The 17,642-nt window shown below is 37.5% G+C and overlaps 1 protein-coding gene and 1 long non-coding RNA gene across 4 annotated transcripts in view; one reads left to right on the top strand and one right to left on the bottom strand.

Moving 5' to 3' along the window:
• The window catches only part of GPR158 (G protein-coupled receptor 158), a 340,437-nt gene that overhangs the window by 237,977 nt on the left and 84,818 nt on the right, over nt 1–17,642 (top strand). For both annotated transcript variants that reach the window (XM_021064906.1, XM_021064907.1), the window contains one exon: nt 5,787–5,855. In XM_021064906.1, the coding sequence (XP_020920565.1) occupies nt 5,787–5,855 (69 nt within the window). The remainder of the gene's footprint in view (nt 1–5,786; nt 5,856–17,642) is intronic.
• LOC110255695 overlaps nt 460–17,642 on the bottom strand; it is a 44,329-nt gene continuing 27,146 nt past the window's right edge. For both annotated transcript variants that reach the window (XR_002336364.1, XR_002336363.1), the window contains 4 exons: nt 8,381–8,472; nt 6,742–6,939; nt 1,894–2,016; nt 460–546 (listed from right to left, as the gene is read on the bottom strand). This is a non-coding gene — a long non-coding RNA (uncharacterized LOC110255695). The remainder of the gene's footprint in view (nt 547–1,893; nt 2,017–6,741; nt 6,940–8,380; nt 8,473–17,642) is intronic.

Here is a 17,642-nt window from a genome sequence, read left to right as displayed (position 1 = left end):
TTTTAATCAGTAATAGAAGACTAAGCAAGTGACAGCTTTTGTTTCAATGATTTCATGCCACTTTAAGTAATCCTTCTCAAGGCAGGATTTTTTTTTTTTTTTTTTTGACTCTTAGGGAATCCATCTCCATTATGTAGTGAAATATGAGTTACTCTATTTATTAGTAATGAGGAAAAGGGAACTGGAAGTTGAAAAAGATTAGAGAAGTAGCAGCTGTTTTGCAAAGAAGCTATGGGGAAAATGAGGACAAATTGGGACATGATCATCCACATTTTGGGAATGCATTCCAGTGGCATCTTAGGGGAGCCTGAGTTGGGGGATGACAAAGTCTAATAGGAGGTGCTTTGGCTTGAAGTTGCTTTAGACCTAAGCAGCAGGGATGAGCATGGCTGAGTAAAGGTGGTCCAAGTGTTCCTTCCCGTGCATCTAAGTTATTTTGCATCTCTGCAGCAGCAGTGAGAATCAGCAACTTTGAGTCATAAAATGAGGCACTGAACTCTTGAAAGATGAGACACTGGGGAAACACCTCTAAGTAATCCACAGTATCTGAAACAAAGCACAGGAACAAGTGTATATCTCATGTAAATCCTGCAAAAGCAACCTGGAGACGTCTCTGCCTGGCAATAAATGGTGAACTGTAATTAGTAATGAATGACTGGTTATTTCTTCTTTCACATACATAAAATATCATTGACCTTTCTCTTTATTTAGTGTGCAGTAGTGTTTTAAATAATATGAAACTCTATACCTTACTCTGAATTTAGAAGGTCTAACAGCACCACTGCACATTACCATATAATACAAAAACGGGCTTTCTGGTGACGTCTTAGAAGTCAAAAAGCATTCCTAATCAGGGCAGAGTGACAATTTGTTTTAATATTTTCCATAAAATTATTGGGAATTTTAAATCACTAGCAACTTTTAAAAATAATATCTGAACCCCGTTCCTTAGTTGTAGTTTATTCTTAAATACACTAGTAATACTACATATTTTTGTTGCCATAGTATTGCATTCAGTCCTGTTCCTTTGGGTAAGAAGGTGACTGAGGGTCAGATTGAATGTGCAGAGGAAATTGTCCTCACTTGAGAATCAGCAGCTGTGGATGACAGGACCTTGTTTTGTTGACAACTCAGGGGGTTGAGTGAGCTTCAATATGTTGACCCCACCTCATCTGTCTGTCTGTGAAAGATTGATGATGCACTAACTAATGTTTCCTGAGAGCCTGCTCTGTGACAGGCAGCATCATTGCTAGTCTTTACAACAGTTCTTCAAGGTGGGCGTCATTATACCCATTTGATAAATGAAGAAAGTGAAGCTCAGAAGGTCAGGCAACTTGCCAGTGCTCACCCTCCAGTAAGCAGCCAATGCTGAGATTCCAAACCATCTGGAGACAAAGCCCATGTGTTATATTCCATGGATTTATCATTCTCTGAATCACTGTATTTCACTTTGGGAATCTCTATGTCAACCATATTCTTCCACCTTTATTTATTTTGTTTTTTGGGTTTTTTTGGCCATGCCCATGGCAAATGCAAGTTCCCAGGCTAGGGATCAAACGTGCACCACAGCAGCAACCCAAGTCACAGCAGTGACAATGCCAAATCTGTAACCTGCTGCACCACAAGAGAACTCCTCTTCTGCTTTTCTGCTTTTTTATACCTTTTTTTATTGCTGAGAATTCTCTGAAAAACTACTATTGATTTTAACCAGCCACATTTTGATCTATTATTCCTTGATAGATTTTTTTTCCTAAATATGATTGTTTTTTCCGTGTTTCTTCACATATTTTAAGACAAACCGATTGACTGCATGTGGTCTGTCAAACTGGATGAGTCTGTTCTCATCCATTTTTATAACTGTAAGTAAAATTACTGAAAACAGTATCCTCATACCTCTTATTGTCAGAGTTCTTTTCAGGATCACCTTTCATGTCTTGCTTCCAATTCATTGTTGAGTAATTATTTCATCAAGTGGTTGTCTGGTTTCATTTTTAATCTCTCTTTCCATGGTTTACTCTGCAGACATAGAAGAATTAAAAGAAAAAGTGGAGCTCGTGAGAACGTCCTTCTGTCAGGATGGCTAATTCTTTTTTAAAATGATATAGAGTCTTGGTTTATCATCCAAACCTATGCTGGTTCATTCTTTTCAAAATCTAATTCTCTTGCTTTCTTCCATACTGAGGTCTAGCTGTATAAAAATGTCTTCATGCTCAGAGGTTCCTTTTGTAATAGAAAGAAATTGTAATTGCTGCAAGGCTGAAAAAATCAGCTATGATCAAAAATAGCTTCACTGCTTTAGCAAGATATACATTAATTTCCCCAGAGGTTAAAATGTTTAAAAAATATAAATCAAGTAATTAGTCCCTATAGGATCAAGGAAATAAAGACAGACTATTTTAATTATTTTTTAAAACATTCAGACTTCAGCATTCTTATCATCTTACTCCAGTGACTTAGCTTCCTTTGGTACTCACATCCTAGGCAAATCTTGTGACAGCCACTACTCTGCTAAATCTCGTGCCTCTATACTTGGCTTCCCAAGATTATGGAATTCAGAAATTGGTTTAGACATAGTTTTATGAAAATGGTGTAGTAAGATTAGCCCTTCCCTTTTGTCTACAGGTTTGATATCTGACCGTTGTAAATCTTCGTAAGTCAGTTCTGAAAGTTTAAGAAATGGGAAACATGGGATGGAGTGGAGTTAGGTGGGACCTCCTCTCCTCTGTATATTGTTGATCATCTTTTAAGAAAGTATTTCAGGAGTTTTCTAGTTAGCAGCTCCAGTTAAAAAGATTTCCATACTGCCATTTCTATCTCAGGCAAAACTTTTTTCTTGGCCTCTGTTATTTTGCTCATTATCTTTTCCATCCATTTTTGTTTTTCAACCCCTTCTCTCTCCTTCCTCATCCTATCCCTTAGACTCCAAGGGAGAGATTCCTATTCTTCACGTTGAACTTAGAGTCAGTGTATTACATACAGCACTTGTAAGTGTTAGCACCAAGTACAAAATAAAATGCTTTGTTCCAGTTAGAAGAACTTCTAGTACCAATAAGGCCATGAGGAAATGTTTCAGGGACATGGGATTTCTTCTTTGTCCCTGAAGTCCCATCTATTAGGTAACCTGCTCCTTCTGTGAGGCCGTGAATCCAACTCAGCCCAGACTATTTTGAAAGAAAAAAGGACGTGTTTTGAACAGACCTTACCTTTGGTTATGGAACCGCTTCTCAGAGTTCCAGTTTATAATTTGAAATCATTAATTCCTCTGCCCAACCAGGAGGAAGGCAATGAAGTATTTGAGATTGCTCAACACATCCAGATGAAAAGGAGACAGGTTATTTGGTCTGAGAATATGTGAAAGCATGCATGGCTGCAACTGTTATTATGTAGTATTGACGGCTGAAACACAGTAAGAACCTAATAGCTCTAAAAAAAGAATTACTCTGTTTCCTACCGTCAGGCTTCTGGCTCCTCTGGGGTCATTTTGGATTCCCAATCTTTAAAAAAATATTCATGCTACTTACATATACTTCTGTAGTTTTCAAATTCGTGATTCTATTGCTGTTTTCTACCTTGAGAAATGCATACCCACTTATTACATATCAGACAAGATGCTAACCATTTTTGTAGACTTCATGTTTTATTAAAGCTGTCAGATTTAATAAGGCAGAGTTTAGGGTACCCATTTTACAGGTGAGGCCATTGAAGTTCAAGGTCACCTAACTAAAGTGGTTGTTTCATAATTCAGAATGAGATGACATTAACTGCAAACTTTTGTCTTTTCCATTAAGCTTTGCAGCTTCTTTTCATATTCCCCCTTTTCAAACCGAATTGCACAGATTTTTTACAAGAAGTTTTGCATTGTATTTTGGACTCTTACTCTAAATTAGTGACATTTCTGAAAAAGTTTAAAAAATAAACTATCATGTATTCATAATCAGTTATGAATGTAGTTTGCTCTCTCGGAAATTCTACCAGCTAAAACCCATTTAAGGTCTTGCTGATAGAAGTTTTCTTTTCACTAAGAGCATCTGCTAGCTAAAATAATGACCAAGAGTGGGAAGCTACTCAAATAATCAAGCCTGTTCACTGACTAAACTTGTTTCTTCATTCCCAAATTCTTAGATTAATGAAAACCCTGGGTTCTTTTGAGGGATTACATAAAGTATTCATCTGTGTCTAGCAATGTCCTACCAGTGTTTTGAAAAGGAACTAGAATTTTCTTTCTCTGGCTGTCCGGTTCATTGCACTTAAAAGAAAAAAAAAAAATGTGGGAGTTCCCATTGTGGCTTAGTGGGTTAAGAACCCAACTAGCTTCCATGAGGATGTAGGTTCAGTCTCTGGCCTCGCTCAGTGGGTTAAGGATCCGGTGTTGCTGTGAGCTGTGGTGTATGTTGCAGATGAGGCTCGGATCCCATGTTGCTTTGGCTGTGGCTTTAGGCCAGCAGCTGCAGCTCTGATTTGACTCCTAGCGTGGGAACGTCCATATGCTGCAGGTGTGGCCCTGAAAAAAAAGTAATAGACTTGTGGTTTAGCATTTCAGCTTGTTTTTATTGTTGCAAAGTTAACTGAGCTTCTTGAAATTATTTTCCTGTTAAGATAACATACTTATACCAGGTGTAATTTGTGTCTACATTTTATGTTGTAATGAGTGAAAACACAGGTTCTCTAGGATGACCTGTTCTGTGTTTGTATTCTTAGTGTAATTACTCTATATTGGTATTTGAACTTATCAAAGTAAAATTCATTATTAAAAAATAAGATTTATTATTTATTTGGTCTTTTATTTCTTGTCATAACTCTAAGAATTTTGCTTTGGGAAGATAACGCTATTTTGAGTCTAACAAAATATCTTAAGGTTATCAAGTATATTTGTGCTTAGCAAGCTTTAAATAATCAGAAAATTTATTTGAAAATCAACTTACTCATTTGAATTTTGAGTTAAGAATAATTTGAGTATTTCAAAAGATGTTTTTAAATGTGATTTATATTATTTGTGTAGTGAAATTTTGTTACTGAGTTTGGGGGGATATATTTTTGACATGGTGGAGATGTACCATTGAGATGGCAAGATCTTGTACATATGTTTATTTTATCCACTGAAACCATTGCTTGGGTATTTGTGAAATGGCTTAGGGATAGTATTCAGAAATACGCTTGTGGCTAATATTTCAGAAACATAAGCAAGATCTTCTGTGTCTGTCAATTTCTATTAGAAGGACTTTTTTTTTTTTTTTTTTTTTTTTTGTCTTCTTATCATTTCTTGGGCCCTTCCTGCGGCATATGGAGGTTCCCTGGCTAGGGGTCTAATCGGAGCTGTGGCTGCCAACCTACACCAGAGCCAGAGCAACGCAGGATCCGAGCCGCATCTACGACCTACACCACAGCTCACGGCAATGCCGGATCGTTAACCCACTGAGCAAGGGCAGACCCACAACCTCATGGTTCCTAGTCGGATTCGTTAACCACTGCGCCACAACGGGAACTCCAGAAGGACTTGTAAATAGTGTTCTCAGACTATTCAGTGATCCAAATTTTAGACAACAAAATTCCGTGAAGTCATTGACAGTATCATTAAATCTATCCCCACCTTTATAATCAGTCTTAGCGCATGTTTCAATTAAATTCACCTGTCTGAAATCCCAGTCAGTTCTAGTTATCCATGTACCCCCCCACCCCAAAGAATGCTGTTCTGCTTCAGGCATTGTCTCAATAATATAAAATTCTTCCATGCCTAGACATGTCCATTAACAATGACATTTTCATTTTTTTTGTTTGTTTGATTTTAGAGCATCAGGGCTTCAGGCCTTATCCTGTTGGAAACAATCCTTTTTGGGTCTTTGCTTCTGTACTTTCCGGTAAGTAGCATAATTTTATAATTCCATTTTGAAAACAGCCATTTTATTTTACTATGTATGTATATATGTTTAATATACTATATACTTGTTTACATATCTATACCTGTATGCAAGTTTGTATGCCTCTATCTATATTATATATAGTTATATGATAGATGTATAAACAAGGGCTTTATAGGTATGTAAATCCTGGCTCTTTCCTCTTGATTGACCTTAGACAAGTTGACTGGCATTTCTAAACTAACCTTTGTTTCCTCTTGTAAAATGGAGCTCCTTGTACTTTTCCTCCCGATTTTGTAAGAAATCACAAATGCTTCCGTTAAATGGTGAGTGTGCTCACACATGAAAGGCATGCTTGGTATATACATATACATCTTGGTTTCCTTCCTCTTCCCCTCTCCTTAGATCAGAACCATGAGACCACGTAGTTAATGCTGACAAATTCTAAATGGTTCCATAGAAAAGGAAACAAGGTAGTGTGGGACAATGCCATAATCATAGACTTTTCCGATCACACCAGTAACATGTCTGTAACCAGAAAATAAATATGAACTCTGCTAGTTCCATTGAAGTACTTATATTCAGCAGTTCTTGTGTGTTAAGTGCTGTGCCAATCTGGGAATACTCTGTGAGACAAACTTGCTTTCTCTTCTCAAGAAGCTTACAGTTTAGGAGAGGAGATGAGTAAGTATAGGCAATTATAATGTAATGTGACAAAAGCTAGGAAGAGTTGTAAGGGCAGGATGCTATGAAGGAACCTAGGAGAGACCCCTAACAAGTCTAGAGAATAAAATATCACTTGACTGAGATCTGAAGAATGAGTAGATGTGAGAGAAGGAAAGGCCAACTTTCCAGGGTGCCACATTCTTTTTGGTTTTCCCCTTACCTCACGAGCTGCTCCATCAAGGCTCTTTGCTGATTCTTAATCTTCTTTCCAACTTTTTAATACTTGAGTCTCAGGATCCAGTCCTTGTAGCTTTTCTTAATCTACGTTTTCTTCTCCCTTGGTGATCTCACATAGCCTCAAAAGCTTTAACTCCATTGTTTTTTTTGTTTTGTTTTGTTCTGCTTTTTAGGGCCGCACCTGAGGCATATGGAAGTTCCCAGGCTAGCAACTCTCTCCTTCTGGTTACTCAAGACAGACACCTGGGAGTCATCCTTGACCCCTCCCTTTACTCACATCCACTGGAAAACCGTTCAGAGCATAGCGAGGATCTGACCCCTCCCGCCAGTTCACAGCTACCACCCTAGCCTAAACCACTGTCACTTCCTGGCCTCCCTTCTTCCATGCGTACCCCCTACCATCTGTCTGTTTTCAAAATATCTATCAGTTTGAATGCCAGAGTTAGACCATGGCAGTTCTCAAAGCTCTGAAAAAGTTTCCCATTTACCTACAGTAAAAGCCAAAATCCTTAGGCCCAACATGATTTGGATCCTATCCCCCTGCAATATCTCATTTTCTAATCATCTTTCTTGACTCACTGTTCATAAGTGTTCTTACTTGATTCTATCTAGGTTTTCCAATTCTTTTTTTTTGTTGTTGTTGTTGCTTTTTAGGGCCTCACCTGCAGCATATGGAACTTCCCAGGCTAGGGGTCAAATTAGAGCTACACCTGCTGGCCTACACCATATAGCCATAGCAGTGTGGATCCAAGCCATGTCTGTGACCTATACCACAGCTCACGGCAACACTGAATTCTTAACGCACTGAGCGAAGCCAGAGATGGAACCCACATTCTCATGGATACTAGTCAGATTTGTTTCTGCTGTGCCACAACAGGAACTCCCCAGGTTTTCTGTTTCTTGAATCACATTTTATATTTCTCCTAAAGATAGAAATTATTTGGTATGATCATGTTTTATTTATCCGTAAAATTATCCATATTACTTAAATTTCTAATTTACTAGCATAGGATTATACACAGTAATTAATAATAGAAGCAGTATAATAATACAAAGACTGTTTATCATGCTTGGTACTGTTCCTGTATAAATGGCATGTTGTACATTGTAGCATTTAATTTTCCCTGTTCAACTACCAGACAGATACCTAGTCAAAGTCACAATTATGAAGTGAAAGACCTGAAATGACCTCAGTAATCTGAATATCTTAATCATCTGAGTATCTGTCGTTACTGATGCCATCATCTTTTTCCTGAACTCCTGCTATTTTAAAACATATTTTCTACCCAGTAGCCAGAAAGGTATTTTAAAACATCATATCTAACCTCTCATCACTTCTGTAGCTTCTCAGCATTGTTACAATAAAATCAAACACTTGCCAGGGATTACATAATATTACACTATATTATGTATATTATGTATTACACTATATTATGTATAGTGTGGTCCTTGCCAGACCCCCAGCCTCATCCAAAACAACTTTTCTCCTCACGTTCTACCTACCTACCTACCCTGACCTTCTTTCCCTTTTTAAGTGAAGCACAATCCCTCTCATGGTAGGCGTGATAACAGCTCCCCACAGACATCCCATTTCTAATCCCTGGAACCTGTGAATATGTTACCTTACACGGAAAAAGGAACTTGGCAGATGTGATTCAATTAAGGATGCCACGATTAGGAGATTATTCTGGATTGTCAGAATGGCCCAAGTTTCCTAAGTGAAAAAGAGAAGCAGAAGAAAGAGAGTCAAAGAGATGGCATCATGGACTGGCTGTTACTGGCTTTGATGAAGAAGGAGCCGCTTATGCCAAAGAATGCAGGCAGCCCTAGAAGCTGGAAAAGGCGAGGGAACAGACTCTCCCCTTGAGTTTCTAGATGGAACCTTGATTTTAGTTCCATAAGCTCCATCTTGGACTTCTTACTTCCAGAACTGTAAGATAATAAATCTGCATTCTTTTAAGCCACAGAATTTGTGCTGTATTACAGCATCAACAGAAACTAATATGCTCTTATCATAGGACCTTTTCACATGCTTTTCCTTCAGTTTTGAAGAATCCTCCTCTCTTCTTTTCCCCCACTCCCATCTCATCAATTCTTTTGCCTAATTAACAACTAGTCATCCTTTAGGTTTCCACTAAAATATCACTTTTTCAGAAAGGCTTTCCTTGACCCCAATATGAGTCAAAATCCTTATAATGACTTCTCATGGAATCCTGGTATCTTTCTAAAAACACCTCTCTCAGTTTATAAGTATACATCCCAAAGTGCAATTATTTGCTTAATGTCACTCTCCTGCACAGACTCTAGTTCTATAAGCAGTGGCCTGTTTCCATTTTGCTCATATTGTATCTGCAGCACTTAGCTCAGGGCCATAGCTAAGTGCTACAGCATCACCATAGTTGAAGCACAGTAAATAGGCAGTAAATGAATGAATGAGGTTGTACTTGGATGATTTGGAACTATACCCTACTTTAATGGCTTTCATACTATTGAAATAGCCTCCAAATAATCTGCTTAATTGTGGAAGACCAGGATGATTGTCCTTATTTATACGGCTTTATTTAGTGCCTATAGCTAGGCATTAAAACACTTTTTAACATTATTCCTAGATGTTAGCAAATTTTGCTTTATTTTTTATTTATAAGATTCATACTTATTCCAATCAAGTGGTCATAATAAGGATCATGGGCCTAAAAATCTATAGAAGAATTTTAAAGCCCCTTAAACAGAAGCAGAAAAGAAAGACGTTTGAAAGAATAATTCATGTTAGGCTGATAAAAGTTCAAAGCAGTTATTAGAAACCCTTTCATTGACTGGGGTCCAATTTTGGAAGATAGCTGATGGACCTACACCTGTGAAGATATCAAGTACAGAGAAAAGGAGAGAGAAATGGAAATTTAAGAGGAATAAAAGACAACACTTCTGCTTGACAATTCTATTATTATGCCTGGGAGGATAAAAACAGAAGACAGCAAATTCTGTCCAACAGGAACATCAGGATATACCATCATGTTGACTTCATGCTTAACTACCTGTCTATTTCATCTTGGGTCTAGCTCCCAAGTTCATGCCGTGTACCTTGGTTTTACATAAGTTAGTGTTCATGCTCTGATGCCAGAAAGGGCCAAATGACTTAAGGAAGATTTGGATGTAGCTTGAGGTGGAGGGGAAGAAAGGACATTAAAATATGTTATTGATTGAGTCTGGAAAGTAAAATAACTTTATTTTAGGTGAGAGAATGGAAGATAGTGTCTCAGAAATTGATAACAAAATCTTTGGCCACATAGCGTGTGTTTGGGTACATGGGTGTACATGCATAGAACATTCTTGACAAGAAGAAAAACTTGGTCATTAGACCAGAGTTCATTGGCTTTCTTGGGTTTTGCAGAAATGAAGTTTATGACTTTTGGCTAGAGTTTTTGCTATAAAGAGGACCTCTGGTAATACGTGATAAAAATGATGAAATAAGCATAATATAGCCAAAGGATCTAATTATTTGATGGTGTAAATTTAACCTATACATATCTGTTAAATATCTTACTACTTTCTCTGTTCCTTGTATGACCTGTACCAGAATTGCTCATAAAAATTTTACTGGGGGTCGCAGTTTTTTTTAAAGTATTCTTGAATAAAGTAGAGTTTTTCGGGCTGGTAACTCCATGGAAGGACACTTTGAGGATATTCACTGTTCTACTGAGTTGTTATGCAATGAGCCTCTTCTTTTATGCTGCATATTGTTGTACAGATTTGCAAGAATTAAGGTTATTTTTGCTTTTTCTAAGCAATCTTAGACTACAGACGATTTCATAACAATGCTTATATTGGAAAGACCAAATTAGAGATTATCATCATTGTGCAGATAAGGACAAACCAAAATCTGACTAAATTTAGCATTGTTATAATTGGGTAGCAGAGAGCCGAAGCATTTAAAACATTTTTTTACAGATTCTCAAAAGAAACGCATGAGTTGAAGTCCATACATTTGTGAACAAATGATTAGTCTTCATTATCACCTAAAAAACTTTTATGTAATTTATAAAAGAAAGGAAAAAGAGCTCTAAAATATCAACTAAAGTATATTTTCTTGCTAAATCACATAAAAATGACATTTTGTGGATTAGTAAAACATTTTAAGAAATATGAGGTCTAGAAATGTATTTTCAGCTTGACTAAACCACCAGTTTCAGCTAACAAAGTGAATTTCTCCCTTTAATCTTGGTTATCTGTTTGATTGATGGATGTGCTTTTCTATAAAGGGCAGCAATACATGTATAAATATGGTACTTATTTTCAGGGTGTTTTCCTCCCCACCCTACTACCCTGTAAAAAAGGAGCTGCAAAAGATTAGAACTGGAAGGGACATCAGACACACCTTAGTTTTGATTCAGTCTCTGTTTTGCAAAGAAGAGAGCCTGAGGGAAGTTGCAACTCCTCCAACTTTCCTCTGCTAGGTGATGAGAAAGCTAGGAATAGAACCTAGTCTCTGGTCTCCTGGTCCAGCATTCTCTTCCATCTCTGATGGTCCCTCTGATAGTGTGTGGATGTGAGATTCAGACGGAATTAAACAGGGTCATCAGGGAAGCTCATGTCCTATCCCTTCCTCATTAGGCTTCCAAATAAATAAAAGGCACAAAGCATAACATGGGGAACTGATTTAAAATAGCTTGAGGTTTGGCTCTAAGGAGTTTGATGTAAAACCCCTATAACCTCAGATGGGCCATGTTGTTAAGTTTCTGATATTCAATTGTTTTACCTAAAAAATAGAAATTTTATCTGTCAAATCTAATAAATAATCCTATCAGGTTTCAGTGACACAGAACCTGACTTAGTTAAAAGACTGTTTTTCTATCATCATCGCAAAGTCTAAAACAAAAACTTGGACTTTTCTCCAGTGTAGAGCACATGCATCATCTAGAAGCAGAGAAGAACCAGGAGCTTCTTGCTTCCATGCATAGATCTCAAAGGGCAGGAAATAAAAACAGAGAGAGAGTTGAGAATGAGAATGAGACCATAAGAATATAGTGGAAGCAGCCAAGCTTTTAATCTGTTCCTATTATTATTTATTTTGATACTCAGATTAACCCAGAATTGGCCAGTGGGAGCCTCTTCAAGCTGGCTCCTGCATGCTTTGATATGACTTCATCATTTTTTGAGTGCTTACTTACTTTCTAGTGCAACAGAAAATACTTTCTCTGCTATAGCCCTGGATCAGCCTTTTCTCCAAGGAGCTCTGGTGCTTTGTAGGGGAAAATGGTAGCCATTCAGTTCTGAGGTATATTCACTTCCCTTTTGACAAATGTAGGGCACAAAGTTCCATGTTTTACAACTTGGCCAGTGTTTCTCAAATCTCAGTTATCTAGGAAATTTTGTAGGGAAATTTCTCCTCAACGCTTACATTTCTATCCTTAAGACAGTTTTTTAACCCATCTAGACTATGTCTTAACTCAATGTCATTTAGATCCATTTGGATTGTAACCAGAGCAAAAGAGAAAAGGGAAATCGGAAGGAAAGTTGTTATTCATGAGCATGGCAGCACTTTTGAGAAAACAGTATCCTGGGGATAGTTGTTTCATGCTGAGATGGCTGAAAGAGTATGGAAATAGAGACTCTTAATCCATAAATAGCTAGAGGAGTTCAGGAATATTGGCTAAAAAACTGAAATGAAAAGACTATCTCCTTCAAGGGGGGTGGAAGAGTGTGATACCATGGTCACTTGTTCTCTTCTGTAGGGTAGGTTAGAGGACTAGAAGCAGTGGTGGAAAAAGCCCTGGAGTTCTGCGCAGCCCCATTCATCCTCTCATTCCTGCGCTCCTCTTCCCTCTCCACCTTCCAGCAGAATGCCCCTACCAGTCGGCTGCAACTCCATCTTGCCAGTTGCTCAACACAAACATCTTGGGCTTGTCCTTGGCTTCCTTTTATCTCTTACATCCCATATCAAGTTCATCATGAAATCCTGTTGGTTCTACCCTAAAAACATAACCAGATCCATCCATTTCATACCCCTGCCACTGTTGTCACCCTGATCTGAGGCATCATCATTGAGCATTAAATTATTGCAAGAACCCTCTAACAAGCCTCCCTGTTTCCCACTCTTGTTGTCCTGTAGTCTCTTCTCAAGACAGCAGCCAGAAATTTCTTTTTAAACCTAAGTCAGGTACTCCTGCTTATTTTATTTTATTTATTTATTTATTGTCTTTTTTTAGGCTGCACCCGTGGCAGGTGGAGGTTCTCAGGCTAGGGTTTGAATTGGAGCTGTAGCCTCTGGTCTACACCACAGCCACAGCCACAGCAACACCAGATCCAAGCTGCGTCTGCCACCTGCACCCCAGCTCACGGCAATGGTGGATCCCTAAACTGCTGAGAGGGGCCAGGGATCGAACCTGCATCCTCATGAATACCAGTCTGTTTCGTTTCTGCTAAGCCACAGTGGGAATTCCTGATCCTATCTTAAACTGCAGGCTACCCTAGTCCTCGTAGTACTTCCAATTGCATGGAATTTATTACTTTATATGAGTTTTATTATCTTCATTTCTTATGTATATTTATTTAAAATTTTTCTGTTTCCCTCCACTAGAATTTAAGTTCACTCCTATATTTCAATACCTAGCATAGTGCCTGGCTCATAGTGGGTGTTCAACAAATTGCTTTTTAAATGAATGAATATTTTTCAGACACTCTTCATAGAGTAACATATCTTTCCTTATATTATATTATTGATGATGGCTTTTCATACCTCTTAAAAGTTATTTTTTTTCCATTCTTTTTTTTAATATATATATCATGATTTTATTTATTTTCTCATTACAGCTGGTTTACAGTGTTCTGTCAATTTTCTTTTTTTTTTTTAATTTATTTTTTTCCCACTGTACAGCAAGGGGATCAAGTTATCCTTACATGTATACATTTTTTCCCCTACCCTTTGTTCTGTTGCAGTATGAGTATCTAGACATAGTTCTCAATGCTGCTCAGCAGGATCTCCTTGTAAATCTATTCTAAGTTGTATTTGATAACTCCAAGCTCCCAATCCCTCCCACTCCCTCCCTCTCCCGTCAGGCAGCCACAATTCTATTCTCCAAGTCCATGATTTTCTTTTCTGTGGAGGTGTTCATTTGTGCTGGATATTAGATTCCAATTATAAGTGATATCATATGGTATTTGTCTTTATCTTTCTGGCTCATTTCACTCAGTATGAGATTCTCTAGTTCCATCCATGTTGCTGCAAATGGCATTATGTCATTCTTTTTTATGGCTGAGTAGTATTCCATTGTGTATATATATGACATCTTCCGAATCCAATCATCTGTTGATGGACATTTGGGTTGTTTCCATGTCCTGGCTATTGTGAATAGTGCTGCAGTGAACATGTGGGTGCATGTGTCTCTTTAAAAGTTATTGTTTACATTTTTAATTATAATCATATTTTTAACCGTAAATCTTTTAAGAGCAGGACCCTGTCTTTTGCATCTATTTCTACCACAGCACATTAAAGTTTTGTTGAATTTCAGTATGATTCTAACTAAAGCAATTACATGTATGCATATACACATATATGTTTGTATGTCTTTGTATACCTCTGTCTTATCTTTGTGTCTCTGTTTCTAGATCTCTGTCTTGATCCCTGATTTCCCAGTGAGGAGGTGGAAAGGAATCTTGAGCAGGGGAATCTTTACTTCCCAGCCCCTATTTACTCTCAGACCTCACACTGTACTGCTCCCTGCCTCTCTCACTTTGCCACAGTGATACTGGCCTCTTTGCTCTTCCATGCACAAGCCTGGAGTGCACCCACCCTCCAGCTTTGGCATTGGCTGTTTCCTCTTTCAGGACTTGAAGTCCAGATATCTTCTTGGAAGACTCCCTTATCTTCTTTAAATTTCTGCTCAAATGTCAACTCTTTAGTGAAAGGAAGTTAAGGAGCTCATTATTTTCAAATACACAGGGAGAGGTTAGATAAAAAATTATGACATTAAAGGGAGAATAAACCACAATTGTAGAGAATTTCTAATGGGGCCAAGTGGAGACAGATTCAGCGATGATGTGGAGGCAGAAATGTCAGTTTGGCAGTAGACTAGGAACATAATAAATTACCCTGAGAATGCCTTCATAGGGACACACAAGGAGGTGTTGGCTCTGGCAGCGATAGAGAATGTGACAGTCAGATGGTCTGAGTTGAAAGATAAGAAATTGTACCTCTGCAGCAGTGTCATTGCTAGCATGTTTTAGCTCTCTAGTAAAAAAAAAAATATATATATATATATATGAAAAGGACAAAGTATCAGTTCATTTCTAATTTCCTTGCCAGAGTTTGTGGATTAATCACTTTGCCCACGGGAAAAACATGGCAGAAACTCTTTCTGTCTCTTTTTCAGTGGTTACTATTTCTCCCATGCTGGCAAAAACACATCTTGAATCTTCCCATGCAGGCCCCCCAAAACATAAGTAATTAGCTATTTCTGAGGTTTGATAAGTTATTTTCAGTTAATAAAATGAGTAACAAATTTACACTTGAGGTTTTAGGTATTACATGTGAACATGTGGTTTTAGAGAACTTTAGTCTGTGGGAAACATTCTCAGAATTGTCAGGCATTTACGTTAGCAGACTGCTGCTACTGTGGTGTCCAAGTTTGTCCCTGGGGTCTTATTTGTGAACAGTTGATATAAGACAATATGAAGATACTTAGACATATTTGAAAGATAAGAAAATAGCTCCAAACAGAAGACAAATTTTAGAACTAGAATGTTTCCTCTTCAAAGTTATTAGAAAAAACATTGTAGAAGATATAAAAACACTATTTAAAATGGTAGCAAGTATTCTTTTAAAAATGATAAGAAGATGACATTTTGACAACTCAAATCACACTCCAAATGCCAGGGACTACACAGTGTCACCAAAGGGTCACAAGTCAATAAAATAAATATATTACTTGAATAAAATAGCAAAAGGAAATATATAAAGGAATAATACTAATGTACAATCATAGTAATAAAAACCCAACCTCAGAATATACAGATCCTGGTATAAGTGTGATTGAAGGAAGAATTTGGACATCTTGATTTTCTTTTTTTTTTTTTTTGGTTTTGTTTTTTGCCCTTTTTTAAAGGGCTGCTCCCGCAGCATATGGAGGTTCCTAGGCTAGGGGTTGGATCGGAGCCACAGCTGCTGGCCTATATCACAGCCATAGCAAGCCATATCTGCCACCTATACCACAGCTCATGGCAATGCTGGACCCTTAACTCACTGAATGAGGCCATGGATCAAACTTGTATCCTCATTGCTAGTAACCTGCTAAGCCACAATGGGAACTCCTGGACATATTATTTAAATTAGAGAGGTCAATGTGAACTTTTAGGAGAAAAAACAAATTACTAGCATATATAAGAGAAGTATGTCCACTTATATGTTTATTTTAGTTATACATTTATCTAAAAGCTGTGATTATGGTACATGAATATCTCTTCATGTTATAATTTCTATGATATGAAGAAAACAGACCATAATTTGTGAAAATTGAATCACAATAATGGACCTTTATAAATACTTTCTATAAATTATCTAAGGGAGATGTTATTTATGATTAAATATCTGTATCCTCTGTGATTCATTTATCCTTGTGTATTCTAAATTGAGATTTATTTTGAATATCATCTCTAGCTTTTGGAGATAATATGATTAATTCAAGTATAGACATGTTCAGATGATATCCTCATCCAAAAATTAGTTTCATTTCCACTTTGACTTCATTCTTCACACTTTGACTTCTGTAACCAATTTACTTTTTATCATGCTTCCAGAGATGTAGGGGGAAAAATGCTTGTCCTGCTCCATGGTCTTGTTCACTTCACCCAGGCAGTCGTGCTGTTGGGGGTCTGGATGGGACCGTCCCATAGCCCCCATACTAATGCTCTTCTTCGTGAGGAGATGAGATGCTTTTAATGCACATATGGGTTTCTCTCAAAACAGTTGCACATTTCACCTTTTGATATAAAGCATAGCATCTTATCAGATGTTCTGAGATAAAAGGTGCACTTAAAAAGGAAGGTCAATTGTATATGGCCAGTGCTGGCAGTGTTCACTGGGAAGTCTCAGTGAACATTGCTTATTAACAGCTTTGAGATCTGCAGTAAGAGAATGTGTTTAAAATAGCATTTCCCCATCTTGCTTGATTTTCATCATCCTCTTTTCTACATGATACCTATTAAAATATTTGTAATTAATAATGTAAGAAAGTACCATAATATTTGCCTTAAGGTATACACAATAAAAATCCTACAATATTGCAGTAGCATTCTTCTGTTTATATAGAGTGAAATTTGTGTGTGTGTGTGTGTGTGTGTTTGTGTGTGTGTGCGAAGGAGAGAGAGAGACATGAGCATATAAGGTAAACTACAAGAAAGCAGGAGAATGAAGAAAATTCAGGATGATGGTTACCTTAGACAGGGAGGTGAAGAGACTGGAATCACAGAGGAAGAGGGGAATAAAGGGAACTTTAAAGTATAGTAATATTCTTTTCGTTAAACTGAGTGGGTAGATAAGTAAGTATGGATATACACACATATATACACACACGTACATATATATGTATACACACACACATATATATACACACACACACATATATATACATATAAAATATCCTAGGATGCCCTACTGATTAGAGGTTGAGAAGTATGGAAGATGAAGAGGATTCAACATTGAATGTACACATTTCATTTCAAGAAATCTAGATGCTGCCAGTTGATCTTGTAAGATGAGGAGTGTGAGTGGCCTGCTGAATCTGGCAATATGAAGTGGAATTGCCATGACCAGTCTGGGTGCAGTGGTGGATGACAAAAGACAAACTATGATTCCAAGGCGGGAATGGATGAGATGACATAGAGACAGCAAGT

Source organism: Sus scrofa, chromosome 10 (assembly GCF_000003025.6).
Source record: "Sus scrofa isolate TJ Tabasco breed Duroc chromosome 10, Sscrofa11.1, whole genome shotgun sequence".
In the NCBI taxonomy this organism is placed as follows: Eukaryota; Metazoa; Chordata; class Mammalia; order Artiodactyla; family Suidae; genus Sus; species Sus scrofa.
The sequence above is the reverse complement of the archived record's forward strand: the minus strand, read 5'-3'. Positions and strand labels throughout refer to the sequence as shown.